Raw genomic sequence first — 24,169 nt, 5'->3', positions numbered from 1 at the left:
GCGGTGGGAAGGACCCTTTTCTGCCTGACCCGTCCGCCCCCCCCCCCCCCCGGCTGCCGAATGGTCTCACCCGAGTTGGGGCGGGCATGCACATGGGCTGGGCCGCGCGCGGGAGCGGCGCGAGGGGCAGGTGAGGTGTTGGCGGGTCCCAAGGGCCGGGCCGGGCCTGCGCTGCGCTGCGCGGGGTGTTGGGGCGGCCGCGCTCGCCCTCGCCCTCCCGCCGGCCGGGCTCGCTGCGTGTGGAGCGGCACGCTCTCACGCAGGCTGTAGGCAGAGGCTGCCGGCCTGGGGAGGCCTGCAAGGGGTGGCGAGCGCGGCGGGGCCCGGCCCGGCTCCCCGCCCCCCCCCCCCCCCCCAGCCCTGCGGCGGGGTGTGAGGTGACGGCTCTGCGCGGAGGGCCCCTTCCCTCGGGGAGGGTTTAGGTCCCGGCTGGGCCTCCCCCGTGCTCCCAAAGGCACGGCTGTCGTACAGGGCAGCGAGCTGTGGCGTTCAGAGCCGGCTCCTCTCCTCAGTTATGCCTCCTCCGTTTGTCACGCGTTTAAAGCCTCAAAGCAGCTACTTAATGCTTTGTAGGGAGTAATTTCTGCATTGATGCTCAGGGAATTAAGGCTTATGCTCCCAGCCCTGCGGGCCAGGTGAGGCAGCGCCCGAGTTACTCCTCAGCCCTTTCTCTCCCAGCAGGATGCTGCGCTGAGCTGGAAGATGGCTTCGTGGGCTCGGCTGGTCTCCCGCTGGCGTTGCCTGCTGCGAACGACCCGTGCTGCTGAAGGTCCTCGCGGTGTGAGCAGCCACAGCAGCTCGGCACAAGGATGTCGGGGGTTCGCCCCTCTGGCTCTGCTGCTCTCTAGAAATGACGTTCTTCCGTGGAGATTGCAGGCATACAGGCATGCATGTGTAGAGGGCTGTTCTCCACCTGGCAGTGCCAAGGATGGATCCTTTTCTTCTCCTGAAAGTAACTTGCCTTCACCAGTAAAACAGGAACAAGCAAAAGCAGAAACATTACCTTATCTGAATGCAAAAATACCATATGCAGGTAAGAGGCCTTAGGGATATCATTTCTCTCAAATCTCCAGATCATGCTTTCAGCATTACCCTTGGTTCTCCTTTTTTGGCCTGTTTATCTAAAATACTTATCTGAAGTTCCTGACTTTCACTTGGTTTTAGCCCCATAGTTAATGTGGAATTCCTGCAGTCACTCTAGCGTACAAAGAATACCTTTAAGCCGAGATAAAGGTAAAATACTTTGGGTAGAAATGTCAGTCTGGAGCTGCTGTTTGAAGGGCTTTTCTTTTCATAAGTCTACCTGCAGCAGCTGAGCATTTGCCTTTCCCTCATAGTTGTGCTGGTACAAAATAAAGGGGTTTGTTTGTTGGTTTTGGTTGTTTGGGGTTTTTTTTTTTGATTAAGGGTGGGGGAGGCCACCCCTGAAGCAGCTCGCACAACACAGCCGTTTGAACGATCATGGATGAACAACAGGAGGCAGCAGAGTGTGAAGCCTGCTTAAGCACTGCCCTGATGAGAAACGCTTGTCCAACTGCCTCCTGAGGAAAGGACATAGATACAAGGTCGCCTTGGTGTTACTGCCCTGAGGAAATTGCCTCACTTTTCTCTACTTTTATATCTAAGTGAGGTTAAAAAAAATACCACCCTCTGAAAATAATTCTAGTATGCTGAGGAAACTTTCTCTGGATTACTAAGCAGTCTTGTATGTTCAGATTCTGCTTTGAGCCCAGCCAATTTGGATCCTACAGAGCTTATTTTTGGGGTGGCTCAGAGCTGCAACTGAGATCTGTGTGTTTGTGCAGCTGGTTCTGGAAACAGTGCTGCACCAGAACTGACAGGTCAGCCAGCTTGTATGTGTCTGCACCTGCGGTGCAGTTTATCTATGTGCCAGATTTTTATCTGCCAGCAGACTTACTGTTGTGTATGTGTGTGTGGAGCATTTTGCCCAGTTGGCAGTGTATATAATGGAATAAACATAATTGCTAACTTTTTTTTTTTTTTGTAACTTGAGGTGTGTTTCCTCATAGGAGGTCTAAAGAGCTTGAAGTGGCAAAAAGAAGGCATCTATGCTTCCAGAATGGAACTCAGTGTATATTGGTTCAGTCCTCAACAAGTTGAAAGAAAATACTTTATATCCATATAGATTCCTAGACAGTTCTTATTACTGTTTAAGGTGTAAATGTTGCTAGAAACGTTTTACTGTGCTTTTGTTTCTGAGGCTTTGAGAAAAAGAAGTGGCAAGACCTTTAACAGCTATTGAGCTAGTCTATGCAACTCTTCCTGGAACATTAGAATCATCCTACTTACTTTGGAACCTGTCTTGGAAGTTCTGGTGTGGCTTTGTTTTCTTGATGTGGAAAAGTGTTACTCTAGTCTCTAGGAAGTCATTGTGAAAAGGTACAGGGTACAGAAAATCCTCATCCTGAAGAGTTTATAATTAGGGCTGTTGATCGGTAATCAGTCTGATAATTGAGGTGGATGCTAGCAGGCAGCCTGCAAACAGTAATCTTGATATAGCCACTGTGAGCTCCTGTCAATGCAAAAATAGATCAGTGTAGAGAAATATTTTTTTAAAAAGACACTGAGCTCTGTGACTTGGAGCACTTAAGGAGAAACAAGCATAATGATGTTCACTTGGAAACCTGAGTAGGAAATGGACCTTGATTTCTTTAGCTGTTAGAGGTGGTGACAGTCAGCAGCCATTCTGTAATAGATAAGACTTGATAGCTTTGTTGCAGTTGGCTGTGAAATACCTTGAAAGTTAAAACAACTGCAGTTCAGGCATCAGATTCAGAAGAGGCACAAAGTAGTGGGCTTGTCAGGTTATGAAAAATAATCTTTGCAGTAGCCTTTGATCTGGATATGATGAAGCAGGAATGCATTTGTGAAGACATGAAAGAAGATTCTTTTTCAAGAAGGTGATGTGATCTGTTGTCTGCAGTGATCAAGGCAGCAGACTGAAGGCAGGCTCTCTGGGTACTATGCTCAGATTTGGCCACATGAGCAAGAGTTGATGGGCAGTGACAAGGAGTTGGAACAGAGACAAAAACTGGGAGCAGAGTCTATGTTCTCATATGCTTTCAAATAATAATGGATTGCCTGTTCATCTCATGCACAGTGTTCTTGCATTTTGAAATGGATTTTTAGAGAGCTGTATAGTGTTTGGTGGGAGCAGCTTTGTCTTTCACAAAATGCATTTGGGTCTCCTGTATTTGTTTCTTAGACTGGGATGACATCCCACCTTCATCTGCTTTGGAGGAGATTTCTGAGGAAGAAGCCGTACAGATCATTGCAGAACCGCTTCTTCCTCTTCAGTCTTCCACGCTCCGAGATTATGTTGATCACTCAGAAACCCTGGCGAAACTTGTCCACCTAGGTACGTGTGGTTTGGGTTTTTTTGTTTTGTTTTGTTTGTTTGTTTTAATGTGGTTTGCCTATGTCTGGAGCTTTGGAGATTCTATAATTTGCGTTTTGATCTTACTGGTTGCCTTGTAAACTTGAAAATAGGAACAGTAACCAACGGCTAAAAGCAGCAGAATGTTATCCAGAAAAAGGGAGGGGACTGCATGACTCACTAGCAATGCCATATTACTTGAAGACAAAGCTGGCTAGTTTTAGTCCCTTAGTGCTGTGGATGCTAAAAGGAGGCATCTCCCACAGCTTCCAGAGGTGGGGAGCACTTCATGTAACTTGATTGGTCTTTTTTTGGGATGGTTAAGGATGCCTTAATTTGCTGCACGAGAAATTGCAGCTCTCCATCCTTGGAAGGAAGGACGGAGAGCAGTTGCTCTGCAGAACCTTAGAAGTAGGGCACAGTAAACTGGAGAGGCAAGAAGGAAGGGGTGGAAGAAAACCTTACTTCTCACCAAAAAGCGCTTGGACTGTATAGGGATAGCTGAGTTCAAGGTTGCTGGCCACCTCCTTGTTTCCCAAAAATGCAAGGAACACTAGAACAAGGTTGGAGAAGTAAATACTTGAGAGGGGAAGATCTGGCCCCATGTAGTAAAAAATTGCTATGTGTGAGCCAGTATCCAAAGGCACTTCACTGCAAAATTGTCCCCTTCCTTTCTGTAATGGAGTTGGGAGTTCCTTGCACATGTACTTCCGTGCAACAAGAGTAGGTCTCTACATGTGGCGTGTGCTAGTGTACTTGATTCCTCACATGCAGGATTCAGTGCAAATGTCTTCCTTCAAAAAATAAACTCAGCGAAAGCGTCTAAAATGACTGCTTGTTTTATCTGGAATCTTTCCACAACATACAAGGTGTTGTGACCTTGCTGTGTAGAGCAATTAAAGTATGCTAAATCAGTGAAAAAAAGGAGTAGTCCTATAAATTTCAACATGTCGTCATGAAACATTTATAGGAAGTAGGGTCTGTGTTTAATTAAAGCAAATTCTAATTTTGTTTTTTGTAGGAGTTGACTTATCCCAAGTGGAGAAACGTCAAAAGGCAGGTCAGCTCTTACTGACCTTGGACTTTGAAAAAGATATAAGAAAAATACTTCTGTTTCTTAAGGATGTGGGTGTAGAAGACAATCAGCTGGGACCATTCCTGACCAAAAATCCATACATCCTTGCTGAAGATCTGGAAGCTTTAGAAACCAGGTAAGCCTTTTAAATAGCAGCAGGGTGTCAAGCCCCTTGGCTTGACGATCTAGTTTCCCAGTTGGCTTAACCTTGACTGAACCTGTGTTGCTGCTGCTTCCTTTCTCACTTGATCCCTGGCTTGGTGTTCCTGTGCCTTCCCATCAGTGAGCATTAACATGTGGTGGTATCATAAGTCGAGTCAACACCCTGATCCACCTGAAAACTGACCATTAACAAATTTTACTACTCATCCCTGTCTCTCTGCCACAGAGGAAGCAGCTTGCCCTCCTAGGCCAATTGCTTTACCTGCGTCAGCTTAGATTCCAAAATGTTAGTCCCTGAGGCTTTACCTAAATTTGTAAAACAATATTAACCTCTTCAGTCATGCTTTGAAACCACTCTTCTAGATGATATGTCTACTCATACCTTGTGAATTCTGCAGAAAAAGAAGGAGACCAGATCTCTTCTGTGTTTACATCTAATAGCAGCAGAAGGTTCTGGTGATTCCACCCCCACACACACCCCCCGCCCCGTTGTCCCGCTCAAACTGAGCACAAGACTACAATGAACTTTTTGTGTGTGTTCACACTTGTACGGCCCTACACTGTTCCTCAGTCCATAAAATGGACTTTTATTCTTAAAATTACTTGACAGGCTTACATTAATGCAACAGTTCTTTTACAGAACAACTCGTGTGTGCGTGCGCACTTTGTAATGAACTCAAAACATCTTGGTATTTAAAAATTCCAGAAAAGAGTCTGTCTGCTTGGCCTTTGCACGTAGTAGCTGTCCAAGACAGAAATCTGAAGATACGGCTTTTTGGAAACAGGCACATTAGTAGACTCATGTCTAACATAGACCTGACTTTTCTTCTTTCTCCTCTGTTCTTCCATCTTCCTCTTCAGTAAGTGGCCTTTCAGAACCAGTATCCAAAAAGAACCTGTGGCATTTTTCAGCAGTAGTTTTGACTCTGGATGTCAGAGTTGTTTATGCTCTTCTGAAGAGAGTATTTTTTGCTATGATAAACATTCTAACTCTCCTGTGAAGTCAGATTTGCTTTTCAGTGACTGTCCTGTGGCACTGCCTGGTTAGTGAAGTAGGGACTGAACAAGTCAATCCAATTTCTTCTTTTCTGCAGCTTGATTTTTCAGTGAGTTTATCTGGCACTGCTGAATGCTTTCCTGCAAGCTTTAAAGTAAGTGTGCTGCAGAGGGTGTATGGCAGGCTGTGAAGTGAATGTGTCTCAGATAGCTGTCTTTTGAAAGCTGAGTATCACCTTTGCATAAACACTTCGGTGCAGATGGACATGGTATTGGTTACATCACTCTGGAATGTTTTATTGCTATGGATTCCACGTTGCCAGGAAACAAAACACAAATTTCAATAGATTTGGCATTTGACTTCAGATAAACACTGTAAAAGTCAAAACATTCCATAATTCATAACAATTCTGACAGTTGCAAATCAGTGTCTGTACTGCAGCTGCTCCAGATGCTTTGTTTTATGGTATTGTTAATGATGACTTAAAACTGTTAACATGCTACATAGAACTGCTGACCGCTGTAGTAGAATGAGAGCTAACCTTGGTGCCACCACTCAGAAATTTATCTCAAACTTTGGTCAGGTTGGATGATTTTGCTTCTTTAATATACCAGTTTCTGGAGTCAAGTTATTACCATCTTGCCATCCATCTTTTAAGCTTCTTGCCTTTCCAGGATGCGAAGAAATGCTTCAGGTGTGAATCTTAATGACTTTTTAACAGAAAACAAGTGGAGGGGAGTCAGGACAACCAAAAGGTTTTATTTTTAATTTGCTCATTTAGCTATGTTTCTAGGATGCTTGGCAGTTGTGCCCTTGAAAAATTGAATGGAAGAAGTATAGTGTAGCCAAGATGCAGCATTCAAAACATAATGGGATAATTTTTGAAGGGCCAATTGTTTATTGTTGTGTTCTGCATTTCTCTTCCTCCTAACCTCTCCTTGTCTCTAAGCCTCCTGCAGCTAGTTCCATCAGCGTTGTCTGGAGCTTGGGCTGCTACCTTCTGTGTTGGGGTGCCTGCTCAGTTAGGAATTGGTCCTCTAGAGCTTGTTCTTGGATCTTCTGTCTAGACGTTTTTGGCTTGTGATGACTTAATTTTTGAAGGTTTGTGGAAAGAGAGGGAGGTTTTAGTGAGTGAAAGGTATTTTTATTTTTTTCTCTCCACAAGACATGATTTAACACACAGGCCATCTTTTTCTGAATATGTGCCTCTGCAGAATATTCTGCAATCTATTTAGTATCTTAATTACTGCCAGATAAAGTCAGTTCTTGTATGCTCTAAGTTCATCTGACAGTAAATACTTCTGTATATGCTCATCTATAACCAAAGGAAACCTCTTCAAATTGTAGTTTAGTTTTTTTGTAAATGGTGGCACGTGGGTTAATCATGTCTCTCTTTATTTTGTGTGCTGTATTGCCCCCCACCCCATTCCCTTTTCTGGGAGCTGTGGCAATAATCTACTGCAAGTAGTACTTGAAATAGGATTTAACTTTCACTGAATTCAACAAAGTTTGGAAAAAGTTTTGAGTTGGAAAGAAAGCAAGCAAGCTCTGTTAAACATAAAAACTTTAGTCAGCTCCTTCTCCTTTCTGACAACCAGATGTTTTGTAACTAAATCCTTGGACCAGTGACTAAAAGTAGAGACCTATTGTAACAAAAGTAACTTCAGCTGATTTAGAAATGTCTTTTTGGACAATGTCTCTACAGATAGCATTGTTGTATGATATTTCTATTCCAATGCTATTGGCAAAACAGGGATGTATGAGGTATAGCACTCTGTTCTTTCAGCAGTAGAAATGGAATTCATTAAAATAGCAAAAGGCTGTATATATCTTCTTGTCCATACCCTATGATGATCTATTAATGTGTTTGCAATCTAGGAGACAGGCTGGTAGTTAAACATAGGTTAACATAGTTATCTGCTTAAGTACAGCTGGAAGGAATTAAAATCTGTCTTCAGTATTGACATTCTGCTCTGAGGTTTATTTTACTTCTAATTAATTGGAAGGGATGGTATTTTGCTTTTACGATAACTGCAGATTTCCCCCTAATTATTTTTGGCAGGGTTGCATGTTAATGCTAGAACATCTGTCCGTTTATAAGATATCACTGAGGAATTTAAGCAAGTACTGAATAAATGGAGGCAATAAAATTTTCATCACTGGATTTTATTTTGTTTTTGTTCTCTTTCTAGAGTGGCTTACCTAAAATCAAAAAAATTTGGTAAGGCAGAAATTGCTCAGATGGTCTCAAGAGCTCCATATTTGCTGTTGTTTTCAGTGGAAAGACTGGATAACAGACTGGGTTTCTTCAAAAATGAACTTGGTCTCAGTGTAAAAAAGGTAAAGACTGTACACTGAAGTCTTTAGGTACTTTGCTAGTGACAGCTGTAAGGCCTTGGAACATGAATACTTCAAGTGTTTGGAGGTTATCCACAAACATTAGTGACATTACCGATGGTAATACACAGAGGGTTACAGGAGGATAACGTGATTTTAACTGTCTATAGAAGTAATATGGACACCTAATGTTCAAAGGTCCTGAAGTACAGTTCTTGAAGATGATCTGCTGCAGGTTATTGTCAAACAAGCATGTGTATGTCCAGTTTTATTATCTGAAATGGGTCAGAGGACTGAATCCATTGCTGAAACAGGAAGCAGCTTTTTTAACTTCTAGAAAATTAATTGGCTCTCTTCACCTCGTCAAGATACTGTAACATACTTAACTCATCGGTGAAAAATAGTCTTAATCTGCGAATATCATATCAAACTAAATGCCAAATCATATGTTTAGCTCACCGAGAGTAACCCCTGGGTTCACTCATGAGTGCTTACCGCGTTACGTGCTTAGCAGGTATTTAGCACCATGCTTCGGGATCTTCAGAGGTAGTAGCTGGACTTCCTTGGAATAAGTGGGCAGTGTTAGTTGTTTCCTGCAGTAGCTGGGGATTACAATAAATGTCAAGTTCCAAGTGGAATCTGGTGTTCTTGTATTGGCTTCTATTAGCTGAACAGTCAGAGCTGTCACAGTGCCTGTTGCTGGCCTTTCCACGCTTGAGGTAAGAGATCTCTCTGGAAAAGGGTTTAGTCACTGCCTTGTACTCACAGTGGATTACAAGTAATCACGTCTTAGGGGATGTGGAGTAATTTCTTGTATTGCCATCATACTAGGGTCTAACCAGATCCTGAGGTAGACAAATTCCACTGCAGCTGAAAAATCCTTTCATAGCTTCTATCAGGTAGTGTTTTGTTTATTGTTTTTAAAAAGGTGGGAAGAAACAACATGAGCACTGAGAGAGATTGGGCACTTGACCATGCTTTCTGCTTTTGGGTTATGCTTTTACTCCCTTTTCCTGTCTGTTTTACAACAGCTATGTTATTTTTTGTTTTCCAGAGGAACAATTTGAGTAACTTTTTGCATCTTAATATACTGCTGCTTCATGCAAACTCATATTTGGGGTAGAGATAAAATGCAATGCAAGTAAAAGAGCATCCCTCTTCCAACTGAAAAAAAAAGTTTATATGAGATCTCTTTCTTTCACAGATGGATTCACAAACAAGCTTTCAGTAATAATCTTTCCTTTGTGTGTTTTGCCTAATTGTAGACAAAGGATCTGGTAATTCGTCTTCCAAGGCTACTGACTGGCAAATTGGAGCCTGTAAAAGAAAATCTTCAGGTGAGCTTATTAGTAGATATTAAAAGCATATTGTGTATCCACATAGTTTAAGAGTTGTCAGAAGATAAGATTCCTGGAGGAGAGTCCTGCACAGAAACAATTTAATGAAATAATTTTAGTGGAGATATAAAATAGCTGAGGATTTTGTTAAACAATTTCTTTTCCTCTATAGCTTGCAAGCTTACAGCATACGTGGAGCAGTTTCTTATTCTGTCTTCTACTCTGATGTAGGTTAGAAACTTCATCTGGGTCCCTTCCTGCCAAAAGTTGCTATCTGTTGACATAAATTGTTACCCATTTCTTTACAACGAGTGAAAAATAGGGCCTGCTCCCTCTTTTTTTTTGATTTTTCCTTAATTATTATGTTTTTTTGCTAACTTGGATTGCTCATGAGGATTTAGGAGCAAGAAATGTGCAGTTGATTATTTTCCTCTTGGCAGGTAGCTAGTCTGCCAAAATGTGCATTTGACACCTATTGTCTGATAACAGATGGTCGTTATTAACAACTGTTGGGTAAATAACTTCAAACCCACAGGGACTCCTTTCCCTTTTGAAAATGTAACTATGTATTGGTTTAATTATTGCGCTGTAAAGCCATCTAGGCCAAACAGCATGATGTAGTGTAACAACTTGAGAAATCCCATTATCCTATAACGCATAACTATGAATTAAAATATATAATTTTCAGACAGACTCACTGCTCTGAAACTATTAAACACTGGGAATCTTGCAGTCTGAAATGTGTGTGTGGTAAGGGAGGAGACTGGAAAGTAACAGACTGTTCCAATTAATAGTGCTTTCTTTTTAATGAACATTGTTTCCACAGGCTAGGGATTCAGTATATTATAATGAATGTATTTTTAAGATCCTCAGTTCTATGTGACTATCTTGTCTATCTACTGAAAAGTGTATAGTGTAGCATCCTTATTTTTAACATGTTCTAGAGGGAGAGGAAGGATTTTTAGGTCCTCACTATTGGAATCTACTAATACTTAGAAGCTCCAGGCTTTCAGGAGGTTGGATGTCTCAGATTCAGAATCTGGGTTCAGACCTGTATGTCCTAAGCTGGTGGTGGGCAGGCACTACTCAGGAAGTGAAACCATGTACCAGCAGTTCAGAAGCAATCTGAGTGGGCTGTTATTCAGAAACAACTGCAGCAGCTGATACTGGTTGTCAAAAAGACACCAGTCATGGACTAAATGAGCTGAAGGATGGCTTATTCCATCCTCTGAAGGTGGAATCAAGCACCTTCATCAAGCACAATTACAGGTTCATTGACAGGGTAAAACTGGAAAGCTTGCATTACCACTGCCTGTTGTGGGAATCATACAGAGTATGTTGACTATTGCTGGGGCTTACACAGTAAGGATATTAGCATAAGTGGTTTAGAGAGTTACTGAATGTTAAATGTTTGCTGTCAAACTGAGTGCAGTCAAAGCAACTTACACTTGAGCTCACTGTTCATGTCAAGAGAGAGCTGTTCCATTTCACAGACTAGAAAAGAACAGCTCAAGATTCTTGCACAATTACCTCTACAGCAGGGCAATCTATACATCTCCACGGATTCAACGTCAGGTCTTACTCTCGGTTGTGTATCTTAATGCAGTAAGTTACCCCTGCCAACTCAGATCCGTGGAAGACTGCAAACACATCTCTTCATACTTGAATGCTGTCTTGCAAATACTTATAAAGCAGATAAGGAAGAACCAGGAGTTGAAAGACCTGATTATAGTCACCTCTAGAAACAATTCCCTGTAAGGGTCTGGAAGTCCTAAGGTAGTTTCAAAACCCAGATTCTAAGCCCTTCCCTTTGTATTTGCCAGGCAGTTTTGTGAAAGAGCTGCAGTCTTGGCACATCAAACTGGAAAAACAAAAAGCACCACCTTTTGCCAACTGAAGACGTACCTGAGTTGGATTTGAAAGTCTGGTTATGTTGACTGGCAAGCACACCCACTTCATGACTGAAAACAAGCTGCTTGTAAATGTCACTGGAGGATAGAAGAAATGGCTGAGTTACCAGACACTCTTGTATGCCGAATTCCTTTCTCAACAACTCAATGAACTGCTTGCCATTCTCCACTTTGGGAGGAGTGCTCATGTTTTTATTGAAAAAATGTGTTTTGTTTTCCTTTTCGGAAACCATAATTGAAGTCAAGGCAGTCTCTGAAAAAAGACATCTTTCTTTAGACATTAACCAACTGTAAAATAAATTGAATACACCGCATATTGTACACATCTCTTTCAGGTTCAACAGACTTCAATTGAAGACTACAGGACTAAAATTATACTCCCTAATATAAAAATATAACTTGGATACATTAGCAGAAGAAATAACACATTAACAAAAGTAGTCACTAGCTATTTGATTGCTGTGTTTTACAGAGCTCAACAGCTCCACAACTAGAAAGTCATTCTCTTTTGACAGCTTGGTATTGCAACTGATGAAAGACTCTTAGGGGAGAATTTTTATGCTTGTAACTGCCATGTATACTGAGACACAGCTTTCTTGTTCATATCTCAGACAAGCTGAAAAATACATAGCATTCACAGAAGTCATCTTTACTTCAGGGATACTCTATGAACAAATTACACTTTAATACCGAATGATAAATAATTTGCACTGTCTGACTTGAGAAGAACTGGAGTGGCAGATATTATTGTGGGTTGCATTCTTGTTGCTGTGTGACAAAAGGTAGAAGAATTTTGCATTATTTTATGTCAGTGGCATGTTAAAATAAGCTAAGTTTGCTATAGCTGACTTTTGAAGATAAAATTGTGCTCTTTTTCAGGTCTGTCAGATTGAACTTGGTTTTCAACGTAATGAAATTCAAGAGATTGTGTTTAAAATCCCCAAGATTTTAACTGCAAGTAAAAAGAGACTCAAACAGACATTTGACTACTTGCACAACATAATGGGCATTCCCCACCACATGCTTACTCGCTTTCCTCAGGTGAGCTGTTAATCTGGGAATAAAGCGTAGGTGCTCTTTGCACAGCTGCTTCTCTAGTTTGGTGCTGAAGGTGAAGCCTCACCATATGCAGGACACATGTGAATTCTTCAACTTGTCTGTGGCTTTTACTCTAATTGGGGTAACTTTTATTAGCAATTCACCAACCATTGAGAATTCCAGTGTGGAAGTGCCTTTCTCCTCCCTCTGGCACATGTGACACCACCACCCCCAGTCTTGTGAATTTTTAAGTTTTAAACAGAAGTAGTCATGCTCATCTCTTCTGGATCCATGCAAGAGACATTACTCCCGGCTTAGGGATTCCTTGTCCTGAAATCTTACCTCGTGAGACACAAGGGAAGATGGATCATGCAGAAGATCTGTTCATTAGGTAGCATATATATATAAAAAAGCATTTCTTTCAGATTTGTCTAGTTAAAGAATAAATTTTATGGATTTGAGGATCTGAAAATATAGTTTAAAGGTAAGAGAAGTTCTGCCCATTAGGCAATCGGATTCTCATTGATCTTCCTATTGCTGCAGCAATAGCTAAAAAAATCACAGTGAAAATAGATTAGTTTCTTGATGATTATTTTTGGTTTTTTCTATCTCCTCATTAATGTTATTTCCTCACAAATTAAAAGTTGAAAGCATTAGTCACTTCATCCAATGCTGACATGCAGCCACACTAGCTTCTTAAAAGGTAAAAAAGAAAGCACGAATTACAGCTTCTCAACTGCAATAATTTTCTTCCTAAAGCAAGTGTAGTAGGGCATCTAACTGTCTAACCTAACTGGCTAAAAAGCCAAAATTATATGGGCAAATAAAACTACTCCCCAGGATTTTGATTACTTATCTTGTTATTTAATATAGCTTTATTTAACAAGGATGCTTGCTATAACTCCAATCCATGTGTCACTTTTGCCCTCCTTGACCTGTAAGTGACCACAAGTCTTGCTCACTTCCTTCTCAGTTGTCTTATTGTTGGCTTCATGGTGGTTCACCTCATTATGTCCCTTCCCTTTGTTTGGAAGGGTAAGTGGAGAGTTTCTTCTATTCTTTGTTCTTGGCGCAGTCACCCTCTCTTTTCCCTGTTCTTCCCTTCTATCCTCAAAAACTGTGAGTTCCAGGATGTGGCTAATACAACTCCATCTGTATGTATTCTGGCCATTAACAAATCACAAATATCACAAATGCATACTTGTCTCTATCTGTTCTTGCTTCTATCCTGAATGACAGTAATGCTGAAAATAAGAGGTATACAGGATTTTTTTGTCAAATCCTCTCTGATATTACAGGTGCTGTTGTAACCGTCCTTTGTCAGCTAGCTCCGTAACTGGTGGTTAAGGTTTTTTCCCGTTTTCTGACTCCCTCTTAAAATTCAAGGAAGGCAGAGGAGGAACAGTAGTTTTGCTTTCTGTCCTAGTTCAGATTAGTTTCCATCCTCATGAAATCCTTCCTTCAGTAGTGCAGTCTCTCCTTTTTAGTAAAAACTCTGCTCGCTTTCATTGTTCTAGCACTCATGTTTTCACCATCATCTTCTCTAAAGCAGCATCTCTCTTCAGTTGTACTGCTCAGAAATGCAGAGTTAGATCTCTGCTTTTAAGACTTAACTGTGTGTGCATCTCTTATCTTCCCCACTTCTCCCTCTTTTTAGATGTTCCACTGATTTACTTCATGTTTCTCTTACCATTCTTCTCGCCTTTGACTGTCTAGAACTCTTTTTGTGACAAGTGTCTTCAAAGGTAGGCATGGCTCTACAGCAGAAGACAAGTGGTTGTTTTAAACCACTGCACTGTGCCTTTTGGCTGTGTTATGACTGGAGGCGCAGCCACTCACCTTTTCTGTTGCCACTGTGCAATTCACTCGTTTGTATTGCACCACGTGGTCACTTGGTCATTTCTTCCATATAACAATGCTCATCTGAATCTAGCTGTATAAATAAATGCTTCTGACAGTATAGGGAAAATGCTTAGGTATTCTTGCTCCCTGTTCCTGAATGTCTCCTCTCCGCTTTCTTGGCTGTGATTACACAAAAGTAATATAGTTATACAAACAAAAAACTAACATGCTTGAGAGTTGTATCACTCCCTGATTTCCCTTGTGTGTGTACGTCGGCTTATTGTATTGAAGCATTTATTTAGAATTTAGATAATTTGTATATAAAGATAACCTACCTGGTGTTTGACATAAATGAGAAGAAAAGATACAAATTATTTGTTTTCTTCCTAGATCTTCAGTTAGCATCAAAAAAATGCTCTTGTTATAGATTCATCAGAGTCTGAAATTTAGACAACCTAAAAGATTCTTCCCTTTCTTAGGTTTTCAACTCAAAGCTATTACGAATCAAAGAGAGACATATGTTTCTTACGTTCTTGGGAAGAGCCCAGTATGACCCAGCGCAACCCAGCTACATCTCTCTGGACCAGCTAGTATCCTTGCCCGATGAGGTGTTTTGTACAGAGATTGCCAAAGCTTCTATACAGGACTTTGAAAAATTCTTAAAAACACTTTAATTAGTAACACATGTAAAAAGGAATAAAGTTATGAAATAAACATATTTTATAAAACTATTCCCCTTTATGGTCTCTTAACTTCTTAATTACTGGTTTAAGAAGTTGTTGCTTATGAAACATTTGTAGGATTTAAAGGCTCACAGTAATAGTCTTTATGGTGACTTAAAAATATATTTCAGAAGGATTGAGTGAATATATGTTTATTGCTACTGATGCAATCCATGTAATTAATTGCTAACTTAATTCAGAGTGAATGATGCAGCACACTAACAGAAAAGTAAATTTAAGTGGATTCTTCTTTTTTTTTTTCTTTCAATAATTTCAGAGTTTTGGGAGATGGAAAAACTGGCTAGTGACTTATTCCCTGTCTTGCCCTCTGTCTTCTCCCCTCACCCTCCCTCCCAAAAGTTAGAATAACAAGGTAATGCAGTAGTGAAGAAGTGATGTGTTTACCTGCTTTTATCTTAAGAGCTAATAGTGTTCTTCTTTTCCTTGTATGATAGAAAGAAGTACACCGTTACATATGTGAAGCTCCTCATACAAAAAGGCATTTTTCAACAGGTTACAAAGGTGTTTCTTTGTGAAGCTCCCTGCTGAAGTTAATATCCTAAAAGCTGTGCAGTGAAACTTGGTTTGAAATATCAAAGAAAATCAGCAGACTGAATCTAGGCAAATTACAGAAAGAAAATAAAACAATACCCATCCCTGAAATCTAGAAGGAGCTTATTTTAAGTCACTTTTCTCTTCCCCTTGTTGAGGGGGGAAGTAGTTTTTCCCCACACCAATGAGATTTGTATGGCTTTAGCATACAAGTAACCACACAAAAAGAGGCTGTAGTATATACTTAGTTGACGAGTTATCTTGCTCGGTTATAACAACTGATAGGAATTGCGGGAGTATTAAAAGTACTTAATCCTATCAGTAAACAAATTGCATTAATACAGAATTATCAAATGCTTCACGGTGTATTTGGGCAAAGAGAAGAAATTGACTAAACCCAAATGCAAACTGTCTGATAGTTTATTGTTTAGAAGTTTCCATTCTTTCTGTTAAAACAGTTCAGAAAACTGAAATCCAGATGTTTTTATTTGGATTTAAGCTTATTTAATGAAAAAGCCTCAATGTTTTAAAAGCTCAGTGTTGGAGCTTAAAATACCAATTTGTATGCAGATAGCAGAATAAAATTCAAAAGGTTAAATTCCCGTCATAGGTGGGAAACAAAGTAAGGTTAAAGAGACGTATAAAGAATGAGAATAGTAGTGATCTCTGGATTACAACTTGGGTCTTTTATCCAAAATAAAAATTTGGAATTTGAATTATAACACTCAAGAAAAGGAGTGTTGTCAACAAGCAGGGTGCAAAATGATTTACTGGGGCATATTTGCTTGAAACACAGTAAAAAGCCACATTCATTGTCTGCAATATATATCTGAGATGCTCTCCTTTGTCTTTTGTTCTCATGTTTCCCACTCCATTGGCCTGGGAAGATCACTTGAAATCTTCTATTAAGTAGAATTCTTGGTGGAGATGCATAAAAAATTTCATCTAAAGTGGTGGCTAAACACTTTCCCCGTTCCCTCCTTTTAAATAAAAATATCTAATTCAGTATGCTTACTTAGATTTTGACTGTATTAAAATGCTAATAACAAATATAATCTTCAAACCAGCTAGTAAAAATTAATGTTTGTAGTAAAAATTGTTAATAGAAAGTTTGTGGGTTCATAATGCCAAAGACTGCTTTTGCAGATTTACTCCGCTGTCCTTATCATGATCTATATTACCGTGTGATAAACCATTCTAATATAAATTATTATAGAATGTGTATATTTTGAATGTTTCAAACTCAGCTTTTAATTCCTTTAGTATTTTTAAATGTAAAAATGATTGCTGCCAGAGCTAAACCAGTTTCTTTGAAATGCTAAATGCATGAGCTTATGCCAAAATAGCTTCCCAGAAATACCATGAAGAAAGGAAGCAAAAGATTTTATGGGAGTGCTAAAAGGAAAGAGGAGAGAGGATAGAACTTTTTGAGGATTGTGCCAAATGCTTTTTGGCTTTAAGATGGAAAAAAATCTTGAAAAGAAATGTTTGGCCTAGAATTACCAAACTTATTGTAGTCTGCTGTTCTTGATAAAGGCTAGCAGCCTTTGATTGAGCATGTTGGTTAATCGAGGCTTGCTGGGTACAATATGGCAAAGACCCTTTGCGGTCTGTTGACACGCTGTGTGAGCTGTGCTGTTTGCTTGCCTATCGCATTCAGCTGGATGCTTTTCTGACTGAAACTGCCTACTGTAGCAATATTTCCAGAATAATTCCACATATTTATTTTATTTCTTTAAAAATGCAGTGGTCCGTTTCTGAAGGCGTTGCTGGGGAGAGGCAGTGATCCGTGCCTCAGAGAACAGAGCCACTCCCCTGGCAGCTGCGATATCTGAGCAGAGAAAGGCTTCTGCTTCTTTCTGTGACTGATGCCGTGCTTTGCTTACTGCGTTTACAAACATAAACTTACTTTTAGCTAATACTCCTTTACCCCTCAGTTAGCAGTTGTTGGTCTAAAGAGTTCACAGCACCCAGTTACACCAGTTCGGCTGCTTTGATTGGCAACTGGATTACCTTGCACTGAAGCCAGTGCTTGTTTACATCACCCCTCCAGGCTCTGAGCTGCAGCCGTGGCCATGCGGGTGAGAACACGGGCAGCGCTACCAGAGGCGACGGCTCGGACTATGGTTGCAAAATATTTTGGGGTTTGAGTCGCGGCCGGTTTGCAGAGGCACTGCGGTGCACGCGCGCTGGGAGGAGACCGCATTACGTTCCTCGTTCTGAGCAAGCGTTGATTAATCTTGGCTTAATTACCGATTCTCCAACACCGTGAGCGTTATTTAAACCCATCGTTAGAGTCACGGGCTTGACCATGCCCGCCTCGGCCTCCTCTTTGTCGCTGGCGGGCAGGTGCCTCAGAGCAGCCCGGCGCCCCGCGGCGGTTACGGCAGAGCTCCCGCGCCAGAAGGCGGCCTAGCGGGACACCGAAGCACGGACAGGCCGTCACGGCGGAGGCCGATGGGGCAGTCTCCGTCCTTGGGGACAGATGATCGGCCCCCACCGGGATAAAGCCGCGAGCGGGCGGCGGTCGGGCGCTACCGGCACCGGGCCGGGCCGTGCCGCCTCTTGCCCCCGCCCCGCCGGGGCGCATGCGCCAGGGCTGAGGCGGCATTGGCGGGCCCGCCCCCGCCCCCCGGGGACGGGCGGGTTACCCAGAAGGCAGCGCGCCGCTCCGAGGTCAAGATGGCGGCGAGGGCGTCCGGTGAGGTGGTGGTGGGTGGCCGGGGGTGGTCGTGCGGGGCCGCGCCCGTCGCGCTTGGGGCGCTGGGCTCGCCCTGTCCCGCGCCGGGAGGCGAGGCGAGCCGTGACGGGGAGATGGGGAGCCGGTGAGCCGGTGTGAGCCCTGTGCCCTTGACGGGGGCAGCGCCCGCAGCTCGTGTACCGCTGGTACGGCCCTGGCGGGCGGGTCTCCTCGCTGTCCCTCCCGAGCGGCGGCCCCTCGGTCTGGGCCTCAGCGGAGGGAGCCTGGCTCCGATGCTAAGGTTTTCTGGGAGCAGTGGGGCAGAGGGTGCTCGGGCGCAGCAGAGGAGCCCTTGGGCTGCTCCGGAGGGAACTTGGGGATCGCTGTCGTGCCCGGATACTGACTCCAGGCTTAGCTGGTTTGACGTTACTCGTTCTCAAGTCCTAAAGTCCGAAGGAATAAGGCCTGATGAGGTAGTGTGCTAATGGTATACTGGTATCGGACGTAGTGCTGGGTTTATGGGGTGACTTAGTAAGACAACTGATTTAAAGTCATGAAGGATAGCTTGCCCTGGCTGCCTTGCCCCTATCGTGCTGTTTCTGGGTTTCTAGACCCCTTGTTGAATTGCTTCAATGGTATTTGTATTGCATTGTGCTTGATTACATGTAAAAACACCTTTGCTATCCAAAATCACATTTAGGGAAAGATGAACATTCTACAAGTGATGTGTTTTATTTTTTCTTTTTAAAATCAATGAATTTTTTTTGAGGTTTCCGTGTTGACTTTCCAGTTGACTTTGGCAGCTCTTTGAAAAAAGGAATCTCTGGAATAGTATTTAAGTAACTGGAGAGGAGAGCAGAAGGTTAACAACAAAATAATATGCTGGCCTTGAAATCGCATTAACCCATAGTGAGAGCTGTGGAGCTTAGATAAATGGTTTGAAAAGCACAATGGGTTTGCTTTGTGTAGAATATTATGGTTTTAGTTCAAGTAAGAGTTATGGAGCCTTAAAAGTGTTGCTGCTGTCTTTGACAATGAACTGTTAGCATTGTTCCAAGCCTTAAAGCAGCCTAATATTCAAATTTAGTGAAACAGAGGTCAAATTATTGTACATAACAAGCAGTCATTCTACCTGTTCGGTGTCAGTTAATGGATACTGAAAAGCAGAGAGGACAAGTCACATATATTCAAGTTCAAACTTGATGTAGTGTTGCATTACTGCACGTGAAGGAGGCCAGAAAATATTTGTGTACTGTCATAGTAGTGTGTAAATGTTGAATTTTATCTTGCTCTGCAATTGATAATGGTCACATTCAGTTGCAGGAGGAGGTCGCCTGTTAGACAGGATTCGCAAGTGGTATTATAATGCAGCTGGATTCAACAAACTCGGTAAGTGTTTCGCTGAGTTTTAAAAACTTTGCAAATGTAATAGTCCTCAAGCTAGTTATGGTTCATAGCGGATGTATGTATGTGCAGTTTGGCCTAAGTCTTTCTGATCAAAATTAGCTACTGCTTCTGTGGGGAAAAAGTTAGCAGTGGCCTCAGTCATCATGATTGCTACCTAGTAATGAATTGGTGACTTTTCTGTTATTTCTGTGTTTGCTCTTGTTTTCAGTGAAATAAGTTATGACGGCTAAGGTTGAGCTGGAGCAACTGAAAAAACTTTCACAAAGCAGTCTTGAAAGCTTGATTATTTATCTTTTCCCACCAAGTCACTTTTGGTGGCCAGTGTCTTCTAACCCAAAGGCTGCCCTTGAAGCTGGAGAGGTTCCCACTGATAGCAGTCAGTCTGTCTGTGATGTTTATGCAAGGTATCCAAAGTGCAAAAAAGGATGTAGTTCTGCCCTTCGTATCACCGTAACTTCACTTGGTGTGTCTCAGGCGTGCACAGTGGTGAAGTAGGTGTAAAAATAGTGTTTCCTTAGGTAGAGGAGGTTGCCTTGATGGTATTGTCTTCAATTTGTTCAGAGTTGTTACCAAATTTGTTTTAACTATTTAGATGGCAGAACTGTTCTTGAATGACAAGGGAATCTGAATATTCAGAGGCTGACCACAATATGAGCAAATCATTTAAAGGAAGTTAACATACCTGCCCTGGGTAAGTTAGAAAAAATTGCAAGACAATTGTAGAGGAATAAGCATAGGTCTTTCCTGTAAGGGTGCAGTGCTTAGCCATTCTTTTTATATCTGTCTGCTGAAATTCTTGAAGGCGTTAATACTTTTTGCCGCTTTTCTGGGAACGTGACTTAAAACTAAGGAGAAACACTGAATTTAATCTAGTGATTAAACTAGCAGCCGTGCTCCCTGTGCCTTTGAAATAAATTACAAAACTGAATTCAAGAATATGTGCACTCTTCACTGGGTGAAAAACTGGCTGGATGGCTGAGCCCAGAGGGCAGTGGTGAATGGGGTGAAATCCAGTTGGCGGCGGGTCACAAGTGATGTTCCCCAGGGCTCAGTGTTGGGGCCAGTTCTGTTTAATATCTTTATTGATGATTTGGATGAGGGGATTGAGTGCACCCTCAGCAAGTTTGCAGACGACACCAAGTTGGGAGGCAGGGTCGATCTGCTTGAGGGTGGGGAGGCTCTACAAAGAGATCTGGACAGGCTGGATCGATGGGCTGAGGCCAATCGTATGAAGTTCAACAAGGCCAAATGCCGGGTCCTGCACTTCGGTCATGGCAACCCCATGCAGCGCTACAGGCTTGGGGAAGAGTGGCTGGAAAGCTGCCCGGCAGAGAAAGACCTGGGTGTGCTGGTTGACAGCCAGCTGAATATGAGCCAGCAGTGTGCCCAGGTGGCCAAGAAGGCCAACGGCATCCTGGCCTGTATCAGAAACAGTGTGGCCAGCAGGAGCAGGGAGGTGATTGTTCCCCTGTACTCGGTACCGGTGAGGCCGCACCTTGAGTATTGTGTTCAGTTTTGGGCCCCTCACTACAGGAAAGACATTGAGTTGCTGGAGCGTCTTCAGAGGAGGGCAACCAAGTTGGTGAGGGGCCTGGAGCACAAGTCTTATGAGGAGCGGCTGAGGGAGCTGGGGCTGTTCAGTCTAGAAAAGAGGAGGCTGAGGGGAGACCTTATCGCTCTCTACAACTACCTGAAAGGGGGTTGTAGTGAGGTGGGTGTTGGTCTCTTCTGTCAGGTGGCTGGAGATAGGACAAGAGGAAATGGCCTCAAGTTGAGGCAAGGGAGATTTAGGTTAGATATTAGGAAAAAATTTTTTACTGAGAGGGTTGTCAAACATTGGAATGAGCTGCCCAGGGAAGTGGTTGAGTCACCATCCCTGGAGATATTCAAAAAGCGAGTGGACAGGGTACTTCAGAACATGGTTTAGGGGGCATGGTTAATGGTTGGACTCGATGATCTTGAAGGTCTTTTCCAACCGAAATGATTCTATGATTCTATGTGGCTCAAAAGAAATTTCTGTTTTTTTGGGAGACTACTGCCAGCTCAGTCACATGAGATCAAAACCTTTAACTACAAGTCAGTTGGTATCCTCTTGTAATCTTCATTAATCTGGGAATGTTACAGAAGTAACATTTTGTCCTATGTTGTTAATACTGTACCTTAAAGCGGGGTTGGTTGAGTTTCAGGAATCTTTTGTCCCACAAATAGTGTACGGGTATTCTTGTCTATGAGAAGACTAGGTACTTCTCCCTGATTTAACTTATGATTTGGGGCAATGTGGGAGGGAAGCAACTCGCACACAAACATCTAGCTTCAGGTTTCCATGGCTTAATATAGTCAATGGAGATCTATCTAGTCATTATGTATAGTGGAGTTTAGAGGATAATTCTTCAGTACTGAAGTAGTCACATCTGTGGTTGACTGACTCTAATGGATGCAGAGCTCTTAAACCTTTTAACTAGACAATCATCTTAAATACAGATAGAAAACTAGGTGAGTGTAAGTCCACCCCTCAGATCCAGAATAGTTATTGTTCCGTATATATATATATATATATATGCTTACGAAACACATTGAATTAAATACCCATTTTCCGTATTCCTCCTTAAGAAAAGGAGTAAAAACAAGTAAATAGAATATGTGAAAGCCAGTGTTTAGAGTTTGTTCTCTGTGTAAAATTAGTGGTTCTCTTCTGGATTGGTTTGGGTTTTCTTCATAATTTTGCATTGGAAGCATTTTGCCCATGTTATGTAGAAACACCTGTGTCAATCCTAAATCTTACTTAACTTTCAGTGATATTGTAAAATCTTCTTGGTACAGGATTAATGCGAGATGATACGTTATATGAAGATGATGATGTAAAAGAAGCACTGAAGAGACTTCCAGAACATCTTTACAATGAAAGAATATTTCGCATAAAGCGAGCACTTGACTTAAGCCTGAAACATCAGATCCTTCCAAAAGACCAGTGGGTGAAGTACGAAGAGGTATGTACAGAGTGTTTCCAAGGTGGAGTTCTTAAATGGCACTGTATGACTGGTCTTTGGGATTTTCAGTCTCTGAAGAGATACATACTTACATGTTCTTTAAAATGAGTAACTGAGTGTGTATCTCGTAGGATACCTGTGGACAACATGGCTTTTGATTGCTGTTTAAAAATCTCTATTTTTCAGTGGAAATTACAAAATTTTTCTCAAGGTGATAAAAGCTTAAACCGCAGCTCAGAGCCATAGCATGTTGTTTGTATTCAGATAAAATATTTCTTCTAAGCTATCAGATAAAGAAATACACTGTAACTAGCTTGGAAATTCTTATAAAAGGTCTCTTTCTTTTCTGATTAATTTCTTTAATTTTGTAGAAAATCTTGAGCCAAAGCTCTTATTCATGAAGATGCCAAGGAAGAACAATTTAAAGGGAAATCTTGCATTAAAATAAGTGTCATCTTGTAACTTGAAAAGCAAACTACAACCTCCTTTTCAGATGTAACTAAATTTTTTTTTTTTTTTGTAGCGGATTGATTCACAGACTTTGCATTACTGTCCATCTCGGCTTCTGCCAAATTACCAGGCAGAGAGGAATCTTATCACTAAACTTTTGACTATAGGATAGTATAAGGGTATTATGTTTCTCTATATAGGCAGAGGCTGTTTCTTGTGGTCGTATTGGTCATATTTAGGTAATCGCTGCACTGAATAATTGGTTGCATGGTTCCTTAAGCAGCAGTTTGGTTTGTAAGTGTTAAACACAGTCAAGGTGTTCCATCGAATCCAAGTTTACAGTGCTGTTTAGAAGTTAAGCTCAAAATGAGATTCTCCAGAGTATTACAGTTGGACTTTGAACTAATTAAAGTGGATCTTGTACATTTGGGTATCTGCCAAAAGAACATTTTTTCTAAAGGTATAGCTGGAAGTATCACTTTGCTTGTTAATGTTGGCGAGGCATTAGGAATTAGTGGTTGCTGCAGTAAAGAACTTGTCATTGCAGACTTGGCAGATACAAAGTTTACCTTTTTAGAGTAAGTCGTGTTTGGTTTTGTTTTGTTTGTTTTTTTTTTCTTGTTAGGTTGGGTTTTAGTCAAATCTGAGGCGAAATGAGAGACAAGTAATCTGTAGGAATGGCTTGAGATGTTTCTGGTCCTCCCTATAAGTTTAAATATATTCTCTTCTTTTTCAGGATAAGCATTATCTTGAACCGTACTTAAAAGAAGTAATCCGTGAAAGACTTGAAAGAGAAGCATGGAACAAGAAATAACTATTGAACTACTTCATGCAAATAGCCACATATTTCTGATTTTTTTAAACATTTGGTTACAGAAGTCTACAGGGAGGCAAATGTGAGGCTGAGGAATACTGTTTCAGTTTGTTCATTGAATCTGTTCATCCAACTAAAATAAACATGTCAAAGTATAAAATCTACTTGGAAGAGTTCTTTGTAAATGTTAACAAGCTAATGTTCAGATCTTTCCTATGAGCATATACATTACATATTAGCTTGGTGGTATGCAGTCTTCATTCCAGCTTTTTGATTCTTACTCTTTTCAGAGTACAGCTGTTTTCTGCAGTTGTTAGGGTTAGGTAAGAAACACGCAAGGCTGTTGGTGCTAGTTGCCCTGTTAAATTAAAATGGGGTTGCTTATTTCCTTCATCACTTCTCCCTGGAAACAACAATACTGGGCCAGTGGTTGATGTTACAATGACATCATGAGACAGCAGA

The 24,169-nt window shown here is 41.6% G+C and overlaps 2 protein-coding genes and 1 long non-coding RNA gene across 5 annotated transcripts; 2 read left to right on the top strand and 1 right to left on the bottom strand.

Annotated features, from left to right (window-relative positions):
- The first annotated feature begins 4 nt into the window (after positions 1-4).
- On the top strand, positions 5-14,826 carry MTERF3 (mitochondrial transcription termination factor 3). Of its 2 annotated transcripts, none has more exons than XM_052787818.1 (8): positions 5-130; positions 679-1,033; positions 3,227-3,379; positions 4,419-4,608; positions 7,824-7,971; positions 9,234-9,305; positions 12,095-12,256; positions 14,575-14,826. In XM_052787818.1, exons 2-8 carry the CDS (start codon positions 703-705, stop codon positions 14,767-14,769), a joined length of 1,251 nt encoding a protein of 416 aa, XP_052643778.1. In that variant the 5' UTR covers positions 5-130; positions 679-702; the 3' UTR covers positions 14,770-14,826. The 2 variants fall into 2 exon arrangements, with proteins under 2 accessions (XP_052643778.1, XP_052643779.1); XM_052787819.1 differs by having other exon boundaries at positions 17-130; positions 682-1,033.
- Positions 7,782-14,576, bottom strand: LOC128142117 (uncharacterized). Of its 2 annotated transcripts, none has more exons than XR_008235275.1 (3): positions 12,422-14,576; positions 11,211-11,293; positions 7,782-9,391 (listed from the first exon to the last, which is right to left on the bottom strand). It is a non-coding gene; the product is annotated as an uncharacterized LOC128142117 (long non-coding RNA). The 2 variants fall into 2 exon arrangements; XR_008235276.1 differs by having other exon boundaries at positions 7,782-9,285.
- Positions 14,827-17,955: 3,129 nt separating the features above from the next.
- LOC128142327 (cytochrome b-c1 complex subunit 7) lies at positions 17,956-23,871 on the top strand. Its single transcript, XM_052788305.1, has 4 exons — positions 17,956-18,070; positions 19,367-19,438; positions 22,277-22,443; positions 23,630-23,871. The coding sequence occupies exons 1-4, from the start codon at positions 18,052-18,054 to the stop codon at positions 23,705-23,707; spliced, it is 336 nt and encodes a 111-aa protein (XP_052644265.1). The 5' UTR covers positions 17,956-18,051; the 3' UTR covers positions 23,708-23,871.
- Positions 23,872-24,169: the final 298 nt, after the last annotated feature.

This window comes from Harpia harpyja, chromosome 5 (genome assembly GCF_026419915.1).
Source record: "Harpia harpyja isolate bHarHar1 chromosome 5, bHarHar1 primary haplotype, whole genome shotgun sequence".
Lineage (NCBI taxonomy): Eukaryota > Metazoa > Chordata > Aves > Accipitriformes > Accipitridae > Harpia > Harpia harpyja.
This window is presented reverse-complemented; position numbering and strand designations above follow the sequence as displayed.

Coding starts and splice junctions, on each gene's coding strand:
- MTERF3 (XM_052787818.1), top strand. CDS start 703: ATGGCTTCGTGGGCTCGGCTGGTCTCCCGCTGGCGTTGCCTGCTGCGA. Junction 4,609..7,823: donor CTGGAAGCTTTAGAAACCAG/GTAAGCCTTTTA, acceptor TTCTCTTTCTAG/AGTGGCTTACCTAAAATCAA. Junction 9,306..12,094: donor CTGTAAAAGAAAATCTTCAG/GTGAGCTTATTA, acceptor GCTCTTTTTCAG/GTCTGTCAGATTGAACTTGG.
- LOC128142327 (XM_052788305.1), top strand. Junction 19,439..22,276: donor AGCTGGATTCAACAAACTCG/GTAAGTGTTTCG, acceptor TTCTTGGTACAG/GATTAATGCGAGATGATACG. Junction 22,444..23,629: donor AGTGGGTGAAGTACGAAGAG/GTATGTACAGAG, acceptor CTTCTTTTTCAG/GATAAGCATTATCTTGAACC.